Source organism: Rhea americana, unplaced genomic scaffold (assembly GCF_003343005.1).
Source record: "Rhea americana isolate MKP2758 unplaced genomic scaffold, rheAme1 scaffold_79, whole genome shotgun sequence".
NCBI lineage: Eukaryota > Metazoa > Chordata > Aves > Rheiformes > Rheidae > Rhea > Rhea americana.
Window position 1 is genome coordinate 3,377,141 of NW_028186967.1, and position 21,018 is coordinate 3,398,158.

General features: G+C 38.6%; 1 protein-coding gene across 1 annotated transcript in view; it reads right to left on the reverse strand.

Moving 5' to 3' along the window:
- Positions 1 to 18,650, reverse strand: part of SLC41A2 (solute carrier family 41 member 2) — a 56,628-nt gene extending 37,978 nt beyond the window's left edge. The window contains exons 1-3 of the mRNA XM_085322597.1: positions 18,635 to 18,650; positions 8,081 to 8,822; positions 5,088 to 5,195 (exon numbers count right to left, since the gene is read on the reverse strand). Coding sequence (XP_085178723.1) covers positions 5,088 to 5,195; positions 8,081 to 8,635 — 663 coding nt within the window. The 5' untranslated portion in view covers positions 8,636 to 8,822; positions 18,635 to 18,650. The remainder of the gene's footprint in view (positions 1 to 5,087; positions 5,196 to 8,080; positions 8,823 to 18,634) is intronic.
- Positions 18,651 to 21,018: the final 2,368 nt, after the last annotated feature.

The following is a 21,018-nucleotide window of genomic DNA, read 5'->3' on the forward strand; positions in this document are numbered from 1 at the left end:
CACAATTAAGTGTTAAAAGAAACACTCAACCAAAAAGTCTGGAAACTTAGTAAGACATTTTATCTCAATCTACACAATAAATATTTTACAGTATTCAAAGCACAGTCAAAGCTTTATCAATACATGCATTAAATTTAAATACTAGAACAGTATTTAAGGAAGTACAGAAAACAATTTTTTTTACATCATTCTTAAACATACATGCTAAATGATAGGCTAAGAAGAGCTTCACATTTCATTTTTTTTCCTTTCAAGATGTTTTTGAAAAGTATCAAATAATCCCTGCTAAAACAGTAATCTTACAAAATGCTTAATAGATTCAGCATGCAAATGAGCTGCTGCCAAAAGGCATAGTTCTTCTCTCCCCTACCATCTACTGCAAGATTCAAGATCTCTTTCTTGAATCAGATCTAGCAACTCCACAAGTTAATGACAGCACAGATTTGTTTGCTGCTTTGATGGAAAACTTTTTTCAGGGAAATGGATTTTCTTCAGCAAAATGATCAGTGCTCCTGCACAAATGCTCCTGGGACAAAACCAAAGGAGTCTGCATCAAGTTTACAGAGGTGTCTGGATGAATGTCTTTCTTTTCTTCCTCAAGAAAAGAAAAGAAAAGAAAAGAAAAGAAAAGAAAAGAAAAGAAAAGAAAAGAAAAGAAAAGAAAAGAAATAGAGAGAGAAGGCAATGCTGTAAACTGAGACAACAATGGGAATGACCCAAAGTACAGAACAAAGTTGAAGAATACAAAACACACAGGAGAAATACTACGTTTGAAAGGGCATTTGACCTATGTACATCTCATACACTTATGCCAGCACAATACAGGAGGAGGGGGAACTGTTTAATGCAAAAAAAAAAAAGTACAAGCTATACCCTTAAACTGATTAAAACAACAGTCTATAGGGAAAGGACTGATTTTAATGTGAACGGGAAATTGTGAGTAATTGGTAACAGCAGCTAAAACAGAAATTTGGGCAATAAGATTAAGGTGATTCAGGCATAAGCTGGAACCAGAGGTTTTATGAATAGAAACTTGCTGAAATAACAAAACATTATGTTTTAGCTGACTACATAAATACAATTGGGTAAAGTAAAGATAATTATTTTACAGACCAAGAGCATAGGCACATCTACAAATTCAGGTGCAATTATAAACTAACTGAGCCAGAGGGCAGGAATTAGCTCTAAAGCTGCAGTCATATTAGAAATGTTCTCCTTAAAGGCAGAGCTATTCACAGAGGCACAGTCCTGCATTTAGTGTTGAGACAGCATCTGTTGGAGAGTTGGCTTGTGCAAATTTAGGTCAGTGGGAGGAAGATTCATCATACAACTGTYTTCAAATGACCGTTTAGATATGCCACAAATAAATAAACTCCTTCAGCTTTCTCTAACTATGAGGACAACAGGAGCAAATGCAGAATGGCTAAAGAGAGTGAGGCTCAATGAAATCAATATGAAGAGTGCAAAGATCTAAATAATCTCTTTCACAGAGGTCTGAGAGAAGTGATATGTAAATTGCAGGTCCAATAGCAAGTGTTTTGGTAAAACTCTTCAGTAACGAATGAAACAATACGACACAGCACCCRTTTTTAAAACCTAGAAGAGTGCCAGCAGACAACTAGCACCTAAATTTAATTCATCCACTTAAATAAATTCATATTTAGCAACTAAATTGAAGCTGCCACATGTAAAATGTTACAGGCAATAGATTACACACATAATAACATATAACAAGTTCCCATATATATATTTTTTTCTAACAGACATGTTACAAAGCTCTTGTGCATTTGTTTGCCTTCACAGCAGCGCTCCATGAGGTGAACTGGCAAAGAGCTGTGCATGTCACAACTGAAGCTGAATATCAAAAAAAGGCACATAAGAGAAAGCTGCAAGGTTCTTTGTAAGATAAAGGACATTTTTTCTGTTTGTCAACATGTAAAGACTAAATATCATCTCATTAGTATCATCTTGATAATGAACTACCTAAATTGTTCTTATTTCATACAATATTCTTATTTCATACACTATTTAAACTTCCACTGTGTTTTACACGTGTCTATGCATACACACACGTGTGCATGCGCAAACACACACACACACACTCATTCACATACACACACTACAATATTTTCTGTTGATCTTCACCAGCTAAAATACATTAGAGTGCCCACTGGCTAAAGGAGAGAATGTCCACCGAACTGTAACATGTATCTACTTCCTTCCTAAGAGGGATAGGCAATGAACTTAAAACAGATCTAAGGAAATCCTAGAAAGTAGTTCAGTTGTCTATGTAAATTAGTCTAGGGTCTTTCAAGATCTTTGAGGAAAATGAGCCACCTAAGGAACTACCAGAGACATCAGAAAAAAAAAAAAAAAGTTAATTCAAAGCTGGGAAACATCTTGGTGCCAATGGTGCTGTTGCCTGAAGAAATGTACATGTTACTGACCTCTCCTTAGCCAGCTAATTAACCTTCATGGTGGTACCCTGTGAACAGGGTTGACTCACCTGATTTGGCCAACTGGGCATGGGATAACTGCCGGTACTGGGATGAGAGGAAGCCTTCATGGCATGCTTGAGTAAAAAGCTCTGAAGCACCAGCTGACTTAAGTTTTGGTGCGACTTAATAACAGTAGCAGTGGTAAGTGGAACTGGTAATACTCTTTACACTAAGCCGTATTAAAATGGGCTATGCATCAAAAGATGGAATAGCTTTCACAGTTGGCCTAAGGTCTAACAGAGAAATTCAGCAAAATCAGTGAAATCCAGAAAAACAAGGAAAAGGTAGTTATATAATAAAAGCAGCAAAGCATTTTGATTCAACAAGGTAATTTCATGGAAATAAAGCAGTGGCAAAAAGTAAACTGTCCCAGAAGGATGCTGTCCCAGAAAGGATGCTTCATCACTTTGACTATGTTCTATTGTCTGAGTCTTGGTAGGAGCTTGGCGTTCAAATGTCCAAACTGGTATTGAAAAATCACATTCAAGACATCTGCAGCCCATATTATCATGTAGTTACTGGGATACYTTTTAAGCATGCCATTCTGCTTTGGGGGGAGGTGGCCTGAACCTGAGGATGTTAACTTCAGTTAACCACTGAACATGCAGGCAGTGCCACGGAAACTCCTGCATCAATTTTCTGGAGGTGGGRAGGAGGAGCAGCTCCTTGACTGTAGGTAACAACTGGGAGATAATAAGAACTGGAGAAGATTAAGAACAGGAAAAAAAGAGTCTATACTTTACAGATGTCCCCGGAGAGCTGTGAGGGTCACAGATGAGGTGGCATTGCTGAGGCTGAGGAAATGAGGCAATGACTGCCTCAGAGAAGAGATGTTGGAATCATGATCTGACAAAGGTCTCATCCTTTTGCCTGAGCAACACTTGAACCAGAAGAATTAAAGATCACATTATCTGAAGCAGAACTAGGGGAGCTCATTCTGACCCTCTTTTGTTATACCTTCAGTAAGGCACTGGTAGATACTGGACTTCCTCAGGTTTATTCTTCATGAGGCAATACAAATACTTTGAATGCTCAGGCAAGGAGCTGTGTAAGTTGTGAACAAAATAAGTGACAAGTTAACACAAAAACCCTGCAAGGTAGAAGATAAAAATATTCATGCCTGATAGTAAAGGCAGTAAAGTTTAAACAAAAATTACTGTTAAGAAACAATAAAAAACCCAGAAAATTAAAAGCATTAAAATCAAGCAGAAAACATGACTGAATAGCTAAGTCTGCTACTGATGAAGACCCAGCAAAGCATGCCTATTCATACATATGAAAGAAAGGGTATGGGGGAAATTCATCAGTTTCTATAACAGGTGTGACACAAGYAGATCTTCACAGGACTGCTAAGGTTACGTCCCTCACTGTGTGWACTTGGGCAATAATTCAGCATAATCTGGTAATGAAAGTTACTAATGACACAAAGCTGGGAGGCTTTGTTAATACAAAGAGGTGTAATATCAYACAGAAATTAGACGACCTGGACGATTACAGCAATGAAATCAGATGAAATACAACAGYGGAAGTCATGTGAGAGGTCATGTGCTTACGGACTATTAGAATTTCTGCCAGAAGATGAAAGTGACAGCTAGAAACAACACAAAAGGAGAAATACTAGAACTCCACAATTGATCACCAAGTGACTATGAAGTCTTAAAGTTATGTTCCTAGGAACAGAAGTAAATACAATTCTAGAATGTTTCAAGGGARCTATCTGCAAGAGAAATATGGAGGTGTTATTTTACCAACTCATAGTTAAGTCTCATCTGAAATTATATACACCTTTTACCAATCATTTTTCCAGAAAAATTCATTCAAGCAGGAACAGACAGAGAAAGCCCCCTGCCCTCACCAGAGAATGGAAAGCTTATCTTCAAAGGAGAAATGCTACATAATACAGTATTTTACAGAGATACCCAAKATAGCTCATGTACCAGAAATATTTTAGCCAAATTAGTGGAGCATTCTATTCACGATAGTTATTCACACAAAAAAAATACACATGTGAAGGTAATTTGGTTTCTTAGGCTGGAAAAATGAAGGGCTGGAACATCCCTTGAGACACAAAAAGAACTGTGACAAAGACATACAGAAAAAGATGCAGAAAAGAACTACTTATGCTAAATTAGTGTTGGCATGAAAAAAATTGTTCAGCTAGAAAGTTTAAAAAAAGTTTCTCACAGTTTGATCAACAGAAGTCTAGAGTAGGAATGTGAGCAATGCTTYATTTTGGTGCCACATAAGTGGTCTTTTGAAAAATGTATTTAAACCTTACACAGTAGCCTATTCAAACCCCATCAAGGCCAAAGAGACCAGTCAAGCTTACAAAATATAAATATCAAAAATCTACTCAATCTGCTAAGAAGGATGACTCAGAGGAGACTGAAGAAGGTAAAATTTTGGGATGTGAAGATTGGAAGAGGGTTGCCTTTTTAGCTTTGCTAATTTAATAACAAATTTAAAGAGCTCTTCTAATAGCCTAATTAAGCCATAAGGATAAAACATACGTGTTCCAAAGATTTGATTACCTTTTGAAATATTTACAACATATATCTGAAGGAGTAAGGGAAAGAGAAAGTTACTTACAGCAGTTGACAGTCTGGAAGCCAAGGTCATTTCTAAATTTCCCTTGAGACCAAGAAGTGCAGGAACCAGAATAAAAACTTCAGTAACATTCTTGAACACATCCCAGTGCTATGTGATAGATACAGAGGGGAAAAATTCAATTGAAAAAAAATCTCTTTAGACCATCCTTTAAGCAACGTCTAAAATTCTGTACTTCATAACCTAAGTCTCTATAAGAAACAATCTTTTACTATTAGACCTAGAAGACTTTAAAGAAAGAAYTGTTACCTGTCTAGATAAAACTGTACATTACAACTCTAAAGATCAGAATACCCTAAATGAATACGGCTCTGCTACTGCACTTTCTTGTCATCTTTCAGATAAAGACTAAGTAAAAGTCATTTGAAAATTTTTATTTTTCCTGGTTAATCAATAATTATTTTTTACTCTCTCTTAAAAGGGAGACTAATTTTAATATTGCAGTTTAATGTATGTAATTTTTGTTTATATTGTGCATATGACAAGTTAATTTCAACCACTTAAATTACACTACTAGTACATCAAAGCAATAATTAAAAACTAATATGAGATGGAATAACATCTCTCTACTAGCAGGAAATTAAAACTTGATCTTACAGCAAACGTAGTTCAAAAAAGACGTCATTAACTTGAAGTCTTTTTTATGACTTTAAAATAGTACCAGGTGCTATATCTGCTCTTGAATTCTGCTGTTAATTTACAAAAATATTTTCCTCTTTTCCCTTCCAGCTGTCTAGAAACTTCATATAAAAACAGGAAGTAAAAAGTTGTCAAATGGTCAAAGTCCATAATTCTGCTCTTATCTCTTTTACTTATAAAAGGTTTTGGATTTGCTCACAATAAAATCATGAAATTGAGAATAGTATCATTTTGCAAAACCCAGACTGTATAAAGGAAATAAAACCAAAATCTCCCCTAATTTTATTATGTCGGCAATTCTGATCTCTCAGAACAAAAATCCTGTACTGCATTAACTGTCTGTCAATCCATGTATTTAAGTGGTATTCAATTATCAACTTTAATTAAACTAAGAAATTTGTAATATAAATTGTCTTTGTATTTAGGGATTTGCAGCAATTTAAAAAATGATTTTAACAAAAAAACAATGCTATTCCCAAATGTAAACAGGATCTGAGAATATACTGTATTTGAAATTACATATATTTTTACTTATGTGAAAGAATAGCCATGAAATTTTTTGTAAAAATCCAAGTTTAAAATACTTTGTCTTGTCTAAATTTTCATTTTCAAAACACGTTTGGTCATATTTTAATACTTCACTTTACTGACATCATAGTTTAATGGCAATTTTAAGGTGCAAAAAGCTATTACTGACTCTAGTTATTTATTTTTGCCCCAGTGTCACAATCTTTCTCATGCATGGTAAACTGGACTGGGAAACCAATCGAGAATAAAACTAATACAGAAAAAAAATCAATCAATTTCAATAAAACTAGCTACACAAACAGTTATTTTTCCTTAAGTGAAGATGTACAAGGTGAAACACTGGGTTGCAAGCCAATAGTGAGCACAACTGCCTCTTGACTGATCACTAAGCTATATCATGAAGTGAATCATATATCAATGAACATGAGCAAAGCATTTGAACAAAGCATAAGACTGGTAAGCTTTGTATGAACATACCCTAAAATTGATATGTAACAGTGAATATATACAGAAGCAGGAAAGCGTGCATGCCATTTTTTATTTTCCATTTTCTGATGTGTAAGTGTCTCTTAGTTATAATTGATTAAATCAAAGGTTTTTTAATTCTCTCAAGATTTTGAGTGACAAAGACAGTAACCTTTTACTCGTCTTTAAATGAACATTGTAAAATTTTAAAGTATATCTAAAACACCTAAAACAGAATGAAACAAAACATAAAAGCCCAAATGAAATCATTTACAGCCTTTCCAATATGAGCAGTGTGGTTATTTCAYATATGTTTGAATAATCTGTGCATCTACTCATACAGGAAGAGAGAATCCATTCAGTTTATAATTACAAAGAATTTCTGTTTTTGAAACAATAGAAACTAGGTAGGAAATAATACTAAATATAGCTTTCAGAAAGCAGACAGAATACAAGAAAGTAAGCTAGTCCAATAAACCTTTCTTAACTGYTACCTCAATTTTCTTCAAACATCACTATACAAAGAATTATTTCATAAACAACTGTTACTTTAATTCCTCTGCAAAGCTTGCTTATGTGCAACTGAGCTAAGCAAGGAACCAGTCCCCAAAACATTCCATGTCAGTAGGGTTTTAATTGTATAATACTCTGAAACAGTGTTTTAAAATATTATTAAATATAACTCTTATAATTGAGAGAAAGTTCTGTTTCGTCTTAACCCTGAATAACTATCATCAGTTAAGTCTGCTACCACAAATCAAGATAGTCTGGCCTGAATGGACCTACCATAATTATATTTCAAGGTAGAAGTGGCTTCGTATCCTGGCTCACAGCACTGATGTTCATAATTCTGAGTGTTCAGTATGCTTAATATTATATTAAAAAGTCACTTACACATACCTGATCACTTTAAAAAACTCTAAACTCTAAATATGAATTTCATATAGCATATGAATGTAATGCACATTTTTATATAACATATRTATTATCATGGACCACATCTACACATGTTCTCAGATACTGCAGAGACATGAGGTACACAAGTAGATGAGGTAATACAATAAATTACTAGATTTTTATCTTTATTTAAAGCAAGAGGTAAGTTTATTCAACAGTTTACTATGACTAAGCAACAACACTTACCTAGACTTGAATAACTCCCAATGAAATTCTYGAACTGTTTTAAAAGTAGTCTGGGGGAAAGGAGGAGTTCATAATAGTAGAAACATACATAGATATGATCATGATTTAATATTGCAAACATCTGCAATATGCAATGCATTAGAATTGGAAACCCACAGATCACCTATCAAAAAAAACCACCTTGCAAAGCAAATACCAACCTGTACGATATCCAAAACCATGCCAGCAGAAACGGTTCCAAATCCTGCTAGCAAAAAAGGTACAAGTATCTGTAATGCCATAATACTACTAGATTCTTTGGGCTGTTTTCTGCTCCCTTCCACAATGATATCCTCGTTACTGTCACTAGAGAAGTTATCTTCCTGCAACATGGCATCTGTTTCTGAAGCATCCATTCCATCACAGTAATTATAACTTGTAAAGTCATCGTATTTAGGGCTACAGCTAGACGGGTTGTGTCCATTACTACCATGAAAACTGGGTTCTGAGAAGTGATGGTACTCCATGTGCTGATCAGATCTACCATTAAAATTGTGTCCTGCTGGCTGTAATCCATCTTGCCAAACACCATTCACCTTTTTGTGTCTTTCATCCTGGTTTATCTGGTAAACAACAGGAACCATACTCAAAAGCAGGTTCAAAAATTTATCAGATTGAATTGTGCTAAGATTTATGGTCCAATTAACAAAACCTTCTCTGTCATGAACTTTGCTATTTGTTTTGGTGATGGTAGATCTGTCTTTACAGTTAGTCATAGTGTTACAGAAGTATAGGTTGGAAAAACACTTTGTTCCTCAGACATCAACAAAAAAATCCTGTAGATGAGTCATCAAGTGCCATACTCGATTTTAAAACGGATAAACCAAAATGATCCTTTTTTGCACGCAAATAGATTTTTTCATTGATCTCAGATCTTGAACAATTCCATAAGTAAAGCTGGATCTGAAAAAAAAAGTATATATTCAAGCTTAAAATATTTTAAGTCTATACAKAAGACACAAAATACTAACTTAAATTCTCAAGTCACCTGATAACTTTTCAATGCAAGTGTTTATAGAAATGCAAATTTAATCCAACCTTTTAACTCTCTAATTTGGAAGAAATGAAAAAGCAAAAAAGAAAAGTTGGTGCATGAGGAAGCTTCTCAAATCCACATACTCTCCAGTGAGTGATGTGGACTGTAAGTGAACACAGTGACACCCTAATTTTTGCCTTCTTAAGGCCTGGAAAGCCAGTGTCATCAAGTTGCATGWGTAGTCCTAGATTTCCAGTGGCCTTGAAGGCAGTAGGTCCTGACTGCCAGAAAGTCCCCAGAGAAAAATATCTGAAGAAAGGGCAATGGCACAGACAAGGGGAAACTACTCAATGCATGATGGAGCCACTATTATTCCTTGGCCCCTATGGTAATGGCATGAATGTGGGGCATAGGTAAGGCAAAAAGAAAAACTTCCATACAACTATCATAGGTGGTAAGCCCCAAAGCGTTATTGGGTGGGAAAGGCCTTACATGCTGATAGYCCCCGATTCCCTCATAAAGCAATAACAAACCAGTATTGATATGTACAATTTGAAAGTATGCTATTTAAAACTTTACTGATGCAAATATACAAACCATTTTAAATATAACTAAAGAGCTACTATATATTTAACAAAACTGGACTTTTTCGTAAAATATTGTAATATCGAGGAGACATTGAAATTCAGACTAATTACTCTAAAATATTTTTAWCTAGTCTAATTTAAAAATAAACCTATAAACGATACTCACAAATGTAAGTCATACTAGAATTTAATTAAATTAGAAAAAAATTAAAGCTAGGATTTGGGATAATTTAAATCAAGMTATTAAAAATTTGACTTCAGTTTAATTTTGCATGTGGTGTAAACTGCAGGTATTTCCTGAAAGATAGGTTGTTCTAATGTCTGGCAACCACTAAAATATAATTATTTGATCAGCATTAACACTAAAGGTGGTTTATTTTGCTTTCTGTGAGTGATGCAAATAAAACACATTTTTTATGTTTAATGTGATTTAATGTGCATTTATTTCAACTTTTAAATTTCCATTATGTTAGAAAATTAAGCAATGACGTATTGACACTCTCAAGTCACTCAACATTTCCTCCATCAGAAGCCCCTTTATCTTGATCCTCTTCAGTTTTCATGTTACAATAACTGTTACCGTAGTTTACTAAAAGGACAACAGTATTCATTTGATTTGAAGCTTTGTTGACTTTGGTATTTACTACTAGACTCCACAAATACAAGTAAATGACTGGCATAAACAAAAAACCAAATATTAGGCAGACTACCCTAGCATGATGCAGAATAACACAACTCYACAAGATCAAGACACCATATCAATGCAAAGCCAGAAAAACRTATTTTTACAAACTGTAGGAAATAAAAATAGTTTAGGGTTGAAGGATTTTTAATCTATTTTCCTATGAAAATGGGGCTCCCAAGATCATGCTTTTTGTGTTATGGTCCCTATTCTTCCTCTCTCTCCATTTCAATGTTTTTAAATCACTCAATATTTTTGGAGCAACTTCAACTAAATTTGATGGAGTGGAGGTCTCAAAGCTATTTATTTATTAAAAGCATTATAAGGAGAGGCCTTATGTCCCTGCTATAATGCATCTTCAAACATTAGTTAACATAATTCACCCACATATAGCCACAGCAAGTCGGACTTGAAAAGTCCTGCTGCTTATAGAACTACTACATTTTTCTCCTGAGTGAGGAAATGACTCAGACTTAATATGAAGGCTTTCCCTCAACAACTGATTTATCCAAGGGAGCTCTAGCCAAAAAAATGAATATTTTAAAGACAGCARTGGAGTCTGTCACTTGAGTTGGGAAGAAGTCAAGTTTCATAAGAAAAAAAACTTTTTTTTTCCGCATGACCAACAGAACCAAGATTCCTGAAATGTCTTTCACCACTCTACAGCAGGTTGTGCTATGCTGAACCTTTTACCATAGGTGTACAGAAACCTCCTAGGCCTCAAATCTGTTTTTCACACATTATACTTTACTTAAGAGTAACAGCACAACTATTGCTGCTATCCCAGAGGAGCTCCAACCACAGGTCAGTACAGTACTCAGTTAAATGCTACAGAATGAGAGAACAAAAAGGAGCAGTTTTGCTCTTCCCTGGCCCAAAGATTGTATTGTCTAAATAATAAAAAAGATATAGCACATAGAAAAAGACAAACAGAGGTTTTAAATCAGCAACCTACTACCAACTTCTGTGACAACAGCAATGAGCATTACAGAAGAATTAAGAGGAATATAAGCAAAAGACAGGATTATGAGAAGTCGATAAAGATTTCAAGAATAGCACAGCTGAGTGTGCCGCCGGTTGCCAACTGATTTATGAAGATGCAAAGAGGCACTGGCAGAAGTTGCAGAAGGAAACATTTTGGATCACTTTCGCCAAGTGAGTTTCACTTGACCACAAAATGTATCCAGATTAGAGAAACTTTAGGACAGAATCAAATAACAGGGTGTGGAATTACAATGCAAAAGAGCCCTCGGCGAAAAGACACTTATCAAGACCCACAGTAACCTCACCATTCAGGTGGACTTTTTTTTTTTTTTTTTTTTTCCAGGAAGAGATGGGGGAGTAACAAATGAAGGATTTTATTTCACTCCGGTGAAATATATTGAGGAAATTTCACACTAGGTTTAACAAGGCACAATCTGGCTCTCATTGTGGTTTCTCCAATATGTCTTCCAATTATATCACTGAAGTACTAGACTGGTGACTCATGGAAATTATTCACTGTTCTGGAACTTTGGCCAAAAATATTTGGGTTAATTATCCATATCTTAAAACCACATGTTTTTTTTTTCTCATTGAAATTTTATATGTTTTTTTTAAGAAATAAATCTTTTGGGGAGATTGTGGTTTCATTKAATATAAGAAAGTGTTAATGAACAGAAATAACACTAAAAGAAGAAAAAAAAGAGGGACAGAAAAAATGATTCTTTTAACTGACAAAAGTTTAAAAAAAGGGGGAAAGAGGCTGGTCTGGAAGGCTAACAGCTGAAAAGAAATAGTACGAAGTGGTTTGGATGACTGCCACTTATGTTTTTCCTACCAGAAAGACTTGGAACACACCAAAAAAAGAGCAAATGATAAATGCTGGGAAATGAGAACGTAAGAGGACGAACTGAAAAATATACTATACAGTAAAGAGCAATTTCATCTTTAGAGCATACAGAGAGAAGGTAACTGTGAACCTTTGCAAAAGTAACAATTCATTTTTAAAARCCTATTCCAACAATCTTCCAAATGTCATCTGATGCAATAATTCTATTCTGAGTCAATGGATGCTAATATTGCTGTAGTTTTAGGTTTTGCTTGCACCTCTACAAAGCAACAAACCACCCAAGGAGCAGAATGATCTCTGGCTTAAGAATCCCTTCAGAAGCTTCATCACTGACAAGAACAGTCTCAATTTTATTGTGCTATCTAGAAAAGATACAGACATCAAAAAAACCAAKCACTATTAGAGTAACTTATATGAAAGAAATTGCTATTTCTGTATTAAAAATAGTTAAGAGTATGATTAGGAAGTATAAATCTCAGAAATTCCATCCCCAGCTTCTGTGGAAGGAAGAGATAAGTAATCTGGTTCTTGCCTTATAATCAGGAGGTTACAGTGTAAAGTACCCAAAAGAGGAAGCAAGAGAGACAGACTCTGAGAAGCCAGGAAGAAGCCTCAAATTAGCACATCCAGCACATTATATGTGAATATGAACACATATGAACACATATATTTTCTTTCTACATGCAAAATAATGAGCTATATCCAAACTATGAATATAATAATTTGCACTTCTTTATTGTTTCCTAAGTACCTACATTTAATAGCTTCTTCCTTTCCTTCATTCATCCTATTCCACATAACAATTAATGTGTATTATTCGTATCTCTCTTTCTCAGTCCCACAAACTACGGATTTGCTACGGATGTATTCCCAAGAAGAGAGACTCTTTGCAATTTGACAGATAACAAACCAATTCTCTCCTTAAGAGTTAACATATTTGATTAGGGAAGGCCTGCAGCAATTAAAAAAGTACATGTAGAAAACGTATACATGTGGAGAATGGACAGGAAGAAGCAGGATCACCAGCTAGCTGGAAGAGATACTAACTTCTGGAAATAGGGAGTTACTTCAGAAAATCTCAAACACTTCAGCTATGAGACTGAACATCCGATCGTTAACACATTTTTCCATCCCTTACATTTGATTGACTTGATTGATCCTGATTCATTTGAGGAAGATGAAGATGACAATGAAAATGTCACTGTTCAGGAAGGGGCAGCAAAAACGCAGTATGATTATCCAAATTAACTGCCCACTCTGTCCCAGATGTACTTAGGATCGAATTCTCAAGAGCAGGGAACAGACGTATGGCTTAAAGAGCATCTAGCACTAGCAGGATTAAAGGACTGGATTCTACAGCTAAATACGACTGCCTGGTAAGTAGACTGCTGATAATTTCTCTTAAATACGAAGACAACTAGTAATTAAATCACCATGCTCTTTTAGGTACCTTCAAAAAAAAGGGAAGGAGATGAATGGACAGTCATAGTGCATGAAACTTTTTGTAGAGTCAACATTATGACAGGCTGAAAYAAAGATTTATTAAAATCTAAGTCTAGGAAAATTAATTTTCTAATCTCTTTCAGGGTTTGGCTAACAAAAACAAAAGATAATACCTATTAAATAATACTGAGGGCTTTTACAGGGTGCAAATCTACTCATACCAGAGTCAAATTCCACTTTTCCTAGAAGCTGTAAACTTTTATTACAGGTAATCATGTAAAGTAATAATAAGCTTCCATTTTTATATTTAATCTCTATGTTTCACTTCTTTGTGGTCTATAATAAAACATAACTTACACACATGACTGAGAAACACCCTACTACAAGAACAATCAAGGGAATATCCTTGGAAAGGGATTTTTAGGAAAATGACATGAAATATTAATGAAATAGTGAGCTTTAATACTTTGCCTTAATAAATATATAAGTACTTTGACAGCTCTGTATCAGTCTTGAAAAGGGCCTTTCTTTTGATGACAGCCCATGTATGCTGTTTTTACTATTTCTAGTGTTTTTCCATATAGTATTTTTTTCCCCCATTAATAGAGATTATTTCCTGTGGAGAAAACTCAAAGGGGTCTAGTTCTGCTCATTTTCACATTCACATTACATATTCCTCTTCAGAACAGGCAAAATCCTAACCACATGTACAGCAATAGGAATTTTGCGATTGATTTAAACAGGGTTAGACTTTCATATTTGTAGATGTGTTTATAAATGGCATTTATTAATTCAGGAAAGATGCCACTGTTGCTGAATTGTATTCTTAAATCACATTTAAGAACCAAAATCACAGGGATAATTATAATGAAATGGTCATATCCATGCCTAAAGACTCTCACAATAAGTAAGTTACATCCAGTGGTTGCGCTGCCAACCTGAGGGATCTCAATAGGCTGGAGAAACTGGCTAACTGGAACTTCATAAAGTTCAACACAGGGAAATGCGAAGCCCTGCACCTGCAGGCGAGTAACTCCACGTACCAGCACAGCCTGGGGGCCAACCGGCTGGTAAGCAGCTTTGCAGAAGAGGCTGGGGGGACCCTTGTAGACACCAAGTCAAGCAAGAGACAGCAATGGGCTCTCACAGCAAAGGCGGCCAGTGGCCCGGACTGCACTGAGAGAGGTGTTGTCAGCAAGTCGAGGGAAGTGATCTTTCTCCTCTACTCAGCCCTGGTGAGGCCACACCTGTGCCTAGTTCTGGGCTCCCCAGTACAAGAGAGACATAGATTTACTGGAGCGAGTCCAGTAAAGGCCATGAAAATTGTTAAGAAACTGAAGCGTCTGTCATACAAAGCGAGGGAGGCGAGGCTGAGAGTGTTGAGGCTGTTTAGCCCTGGAGAAGATAAGGTTCAGGGAGGGTCTTACATATCATTTATTCTTGTACTAATACCGAATTCAAGAGAGTAAAAAAGACAGAGCCAGACTTCTCAGTGGTATATAGCAAAAGGACAAAAATCAACAGCACAAATTCAAACACTGGTAATTTCATTTATGTGTGGGAAAAGGGCTTTTTACTGTGAGGCTAGTCAAACACTGGAACAGGTTGCCCAGACAGGCTGCAGTTTCCAGCCTTGTAGATATTTTAGAACTTGACTGGACACAGCCCTGAGCAACCTGCTCTAGGTGACCCTGCTCTGAGCAAGGGCGGGTGGACTAGACAATTTCTAGAGGTCCATTCTAGCCTCAACAGCCCCTGAGTCTCTGAAGTTTGGATGTGAGGTTTCGGGAGGGGGGAGTTTAAGTTCATAGTAAGACTTACATAGATAACAGATGGCTCTGCAGGGCCTTATCTCCGCTGTTATAACTGTCTGGTATAATACAACTTCCAGTAATACACTGACATCCATATACAGCTATGGCTAATCTTTAAATTGTTAAATCCTTGTAAACATAGCAGCACAAAGTGAAAGCTGTATCGGACCACCTCAGCACATATAGAGTAACAAGCAGACCATATTATCATTAGCCACTTTGTTGAAACCAGAGTTTAAGGTGGTACATGGGGCTAAGATTACTTATAGCAGATGCTTAATGTTTGGTATTAAAGACTGGAAAACACACTGGAAGTTAATAAATGTTTGCCAGGCAAATATACGGCCACTACATACCTTTTCTTAAATACTGCACAGTAAACTGGTTAATATGGTGTTTACAGCAGTTGTAAGGTTAAATCAACAGCAAAAGAAAGAAAAGGAAATATGGGGAAAAATGGATGAAACAACCTCCAAATGTCTTCTTGAATGTAAGTAAAACACATGAGCAACTAGCCTCAGGCTCAATTTTCAGACAAGTTTTAGACTATTGCATTCCACTTCCTGAACACAACAGCTTTTGATTTTGGCCCCAAGGAAAGAAAAAGTAGCTGTCAGAAAAAGGTTTGGCTTGCCTCTACACTTTAAAGGCAACTCAACTAGAAGAGACCAAAATACAGCCCAAAATGGAGTGGCAAGGATGTGAAATGTGGCTAGTTGTAGAATCACCCAAAAGGAATGCCAATTTAAAAACTACCTGGCAAGTCATACCCAGCCCATCAAAAGTAGGTGTGAAAGTTTGAAATATAAAAGACAATGCATGCAGTCCACTACACTAAGCAACCAGTAAATGATTACCAGGATGAATTCGAACTGCACTATTTGGGATGCCGTCTGCAGGTTTCTATTGTCATTGCCAACTAAAGATGCTTATTGCTTATTAGCTCAGGCAGTAGTATAGAGACTTCACATTGCATTTTTAGGGTTACAGAAGTATTTGAAAAACAAATGATACATTGCAATTTTTATTTCTGAAGAGTCTACAAGTCATTCTATGGTATTCTGGTCACAGTTTCACAATCTCTTTAAGCCAACAGAAGTAGAGACTACTGCCAAAACAGGTATTGCCGCCTCTCATCTTCTCAACTGCATTAATCATTCATGTGGCCACTGAGCAAGCCAAGTGAAGGAACAGATATGGTTGAAAAAATACTTTTTGTTTGATTAGTTTTAGGGGCTAGATTTTGCTCTTTAAACTTCTTTCTTTTTCTGCTGGTTAATTTTCAGCTGAATCAGCACATCTTCCAGCCAAACAAATGTTAATGCAAGCACAAGGGAATGAGTGGGAATATACAAAAGAGATGAAAGAGAGAATTGAATTGCTCATTCAGGGGTGACCTGCACTTAATTTGCTCAAAGTAATCACAGAGCTGTAGCATAAGAACTCACTTCTGAAAGAGGATCAGAAAGGAATGCTTACACAGAAACACAGAAGTGAAAGTATTATGTTGCAACATAACAAGTACCTATATATGTACACATAATAATCCATAACATCTGCAATCTCCAGTAGCTTTATTTCCTTGTAGTTTTTGTTTAGAAGTTATTCACAGTATTCTAAACTTTACTATGTTTTATATACCTTAGAATTTTTTTATCTATGAAACTATATAGTACTCCTATAGAATGCTAAATGGGAATTTCACTCCCTGTATGTTAAAGGCTTTACAATAAGTAAGTCTGAGTAAAACACTGTATAGACTTTTCTGAAAATTCTAAAATGGGACATCTGGTCTGTGCTTCAACAAACTTAAGTAAAACACAGGAAGAAACAGAATATAATAAATCATACATAACCTTACTTCAGCATTCCCACGTGTCCAAAAAGTTGACAAAGCGACAGGGGGAAAAAAGTCTACACCTAAAAGGACACATTGCTTCAAACTGTGCAACTAGTTATAGGAAATGAACCAAACTGGAAAAGTGGGGATAATTTAGGGTGTCTGCTTAAGGTTGGCAGCATTCTACCAAACAGAAATATACAAGCAGACTTTTGTCCTGTATTTTTATCTGTTGTTCCTGACATTAAGATTAGACAATAATTCAATTTTGTATGTTCCACTTATCAGAGCCTGGCTAATGTACTGTATTCGATAATCTAAGATCTATTATGAGTAAAGAAGGTTTACATGATTGCATCCTGGACAGGAGATATGATAAAGTTCACTGATATTAAAGAAAGAGATGGAGGTATTATTTGAACTTAAATGAGAATTAATGACAGAGTAGAAACTAAAATAGAGTAAATTAAAAAAAACACTTAAGTTTTGGCAGAAGAGTATAGAAAGAGTTCAACATATGTTAATTACAATGCTTGTAAACAAAAAAGGTGACAGTTCAAATCCATATGTATTTTGTACAGGTAAAGGTCCCATGTTTTTCTAGCACCTGCATTTGTGGTGGTCRATTACAGCATATTTTTATAGGTGTGAAGGTGGGAATAGAAATGTAAACATACACTGATAGAGAGTGTGCTAAGAAATGAGGGTTATTGGAAATGTTCGACAGATCTTGTAGCTGTATAGAGAAACCAAAAAGAATCATTGTCCATGCTGTCTGGAGCAGTGCATGATTATATGCACATGATGAAAACAGCTACAGGGATTTGAAGAGAGCAGGGTATCAGGATGCAGTTGGTATTATGTCTTTCAGCATCAGCAGGCAGGAGGCAGGACACTTGAGCAGGACAGGGAGACCGGTGAATGAAAGAGCCTGCACTAGTTCAGGGCGAGATGCTTGCCAGGAATACGATGCAGACGAAAGGAAGTAATACAGCGAGGCTGTCTGTTGGAGTCTCATGGCCACTAGCACAGGGAAAGGCAGCGGGGACGGAGGAGATGCCCTGCGGCACTCAGGTGGAGCGCAGCGAGAATACAGGAAATAGAAAGGGTTTGGGGGCAGTACCGTACTTACGGAAGTAGGTGCCCCTCTCGCGCCCCCCCCCCCCCCGGGGGGAAAGCGAGGGGCTGCGCCTTCTTTCGGGGAGGGGGCGAGCCCTACCGTATATACCGGCCGTTCGGCGCCTCGGTTGGGCGAGATACCCGGGTGCCGTATATCTCGGAGTCCTTACGCAGCGGCTCGTATTTGGGGTGGGGTCGGCGCGTTTCCCCCRGGGGAGAGCACGGCGCCTGCAAGGCGGCGCCTCTCAGCTCCTCCGCTTGCCCAGAAACTTTCCAGCTCGCCGCCTCCCGAGGGCCCCCTCCGCCTCCCTTCCCCCGGAGTGGCAGGTCGCTAGCTGCCCTTGCGCACCGCCCGCCCCGGCCCCTGCTGTTCCCTGCCCCAGCCCGCTCCCCGGCGCCGTCTGGGCTGTCCCGTCCCCTCACCTGGGCGAGGGCGGCAGCTGCCCGCGGTCCCGCTCCATCGCCGCGGGGAGGACGGCCGCCGGCCCCGAGCAGGGAGGGACCAGCCCGGCGGCGGTGACAGCTCCGGAGCTAGGTGAGCGCCGCCGCCACTGAGCAGGCGCGGAAGCCGCTCGAGGGCGGGCGGGCAGCCCCCGCGATGATGTGGCCCGTGATGCGCTGCCGCCGCCGCCGCCGCCGCCGCCACCGGCTTCTCTGACCCGGCAGCGGGCAAGGGAGCGCGGGGGAGGGGCCGAGCGCCGGCAGCGCGAGCCGCGGCCAACCGTCACCCCGCGCCGTTGGCGGGTGGGCGCGGGGGCGGGGGGAAGAGCGGCGGCCGCGGAGCCCCCCGCGCCGCCGCCATGGCGGGGGCCCCTTCCCGCCGCGGGAGGCGCCCGCAGCAGGGGCGAAGGGTACACCCCTCTCCCCCCCCCCGCCGCCCCTCAGGGACGAGCAGCCCCGCGCGGGGCGGGCGGAGGCGGGGGAGGGCCGCGGCCCCCTGCCCCAACCGTCGGCGTCGTCTCCTACCTGCCGGGCCCCGAAAGTCGGCTCCGCGGGCGCAACGGGGCCGCCTGGGGAGCCGCGCATCATTACCAACCGCTTTGCGACTCAGTACCTGCGTTTCGAGTTAAAATAATGAGTAAATAAAAAGCACAGAATTTGACCAGCGGAACTCGAAGCCTCTGGCTTCAGCGACCTGGGCTCCCGGAGCATCGCCACCCGCAGCGCTGTCACCGCGGCGCCACGTCCCCGGCGCCTCTGGCAGGAGGTGCTGAGGGCACAGGGCAGAAAGGCGGCGGGAGGCCGGGAGCTCGCACAGCTGGCCTAGCTCACACTGCTCGCCCGCTCTGCCTTTCTGACCCTCCCAAACACTGTGTGTGTGTGTTTTGGGGGGGAGGGGGTGTTTGTTTTTCCCCCAGTGGAGGCAATGTGTGAGACTGGGTTTCCGTGCTACTCCCCTTCCAAACAGCCCCACTAATGCTTTGCAGCATAGAGAAAACAAAAGACTGGGAAGCAGAGTGCACACCAAATGCACTCTCTTGGCAGACTATAATGATGCATTTGCTTCCACTTGCAAAAGCTGCCTTGGCAACATTACACAAGACTCAGCATTTTTTACTTATTTAAGAATTTTAGGGAACACTGGAACATTTTTGCTCTCCTCATGTAGCTTGGCTAAAAATAACTTTCCAAAGAAAAAGAATGTTTACAGTATTTGGTTCAGAATGAATTTATGTGGAAACTTTATGCTGTGCTGAAAACTTAAAGCAAGTGCTTAAACTTAAGTCTGCAAATAACTCCCTTGAAATCAGCTATGTCAAATTAAATATGTTATCTAATTTGTTGCAAAGCCATAGCCTTACTGTGGCTTGAACAACAGCTCAAAGCTGTTGTTTTGAGACATACTTATTTCTTAATATTAAAGCATTTACATTTTTGCAGTTGACAATGTATTTTCAAACCATTATTACTAATATTATTCCTGTATTATTGCTTTATACTTCAGAGCAGTGAGGGAGCCTTAAGTGGAAAGTGAAAAGGAAGAAAGAAGAGGAAAAAAAAGATGACCTGGACTTAATGACAGCAGACAGGCTGACAGCATCTTTTTTCCTTTCTATTGACAGAACAATAGACAGCATGGGCAAGTCACCAAGTATCTGTCATAAACTGTAGCTAAGTGCTGTGAATATGTGTAGAAAAGTAGAGACTTAGGCATGGGAGAATGTATTTGCAGGACCAGGGCCAAAATAATCTCTACTACAGGAGTGAAACGTACAGCAGCATCTCAAACTCCAAGTCAATACTGCATTGAATGAATGAATCAGTTCAAACCATAGAGCTATTAATTCAGTGGCAAATGCTGCCTCAAGCCTGAGTTTATTAGAAGATGGGCTAAGGGAACTGTTGTCTCCCTACTCCAATAACCATATATACCCTTGTGTATGCTTACATGCTTGTATATGTTACGTGCCAGGGATACACAGCCGGGCAACCTTCCAAATCAGATAAAGGTTTCATCTGCTGCTGTTGCCTACAGGTTAGAAAACACATTTGAGGCTAGGGAATAGCACCTAAGGGTGCTGTTTCTTACTTTCCTAATTGCTTGCTTGGTGATCTTGTGCAACTCATTTATTCTGTCCAGCAGGTTCTTTGACAGTATTATGTCCCTTCCCCCACTGAAAATCACTTGATACCTACTGATGAAATGTATTATTTGACATCCACACATTCTTATTTTGGACTATGTGCAAATTCAGAAAGACTCAGGTTTTGTGGCCTGACACAAAAAAATCAACCCTCATGATTTTTCAATCATGAGAGCTAGCAATGCATTTTTTCTTGGAGCCTGAAACTGTGGATCACACTTG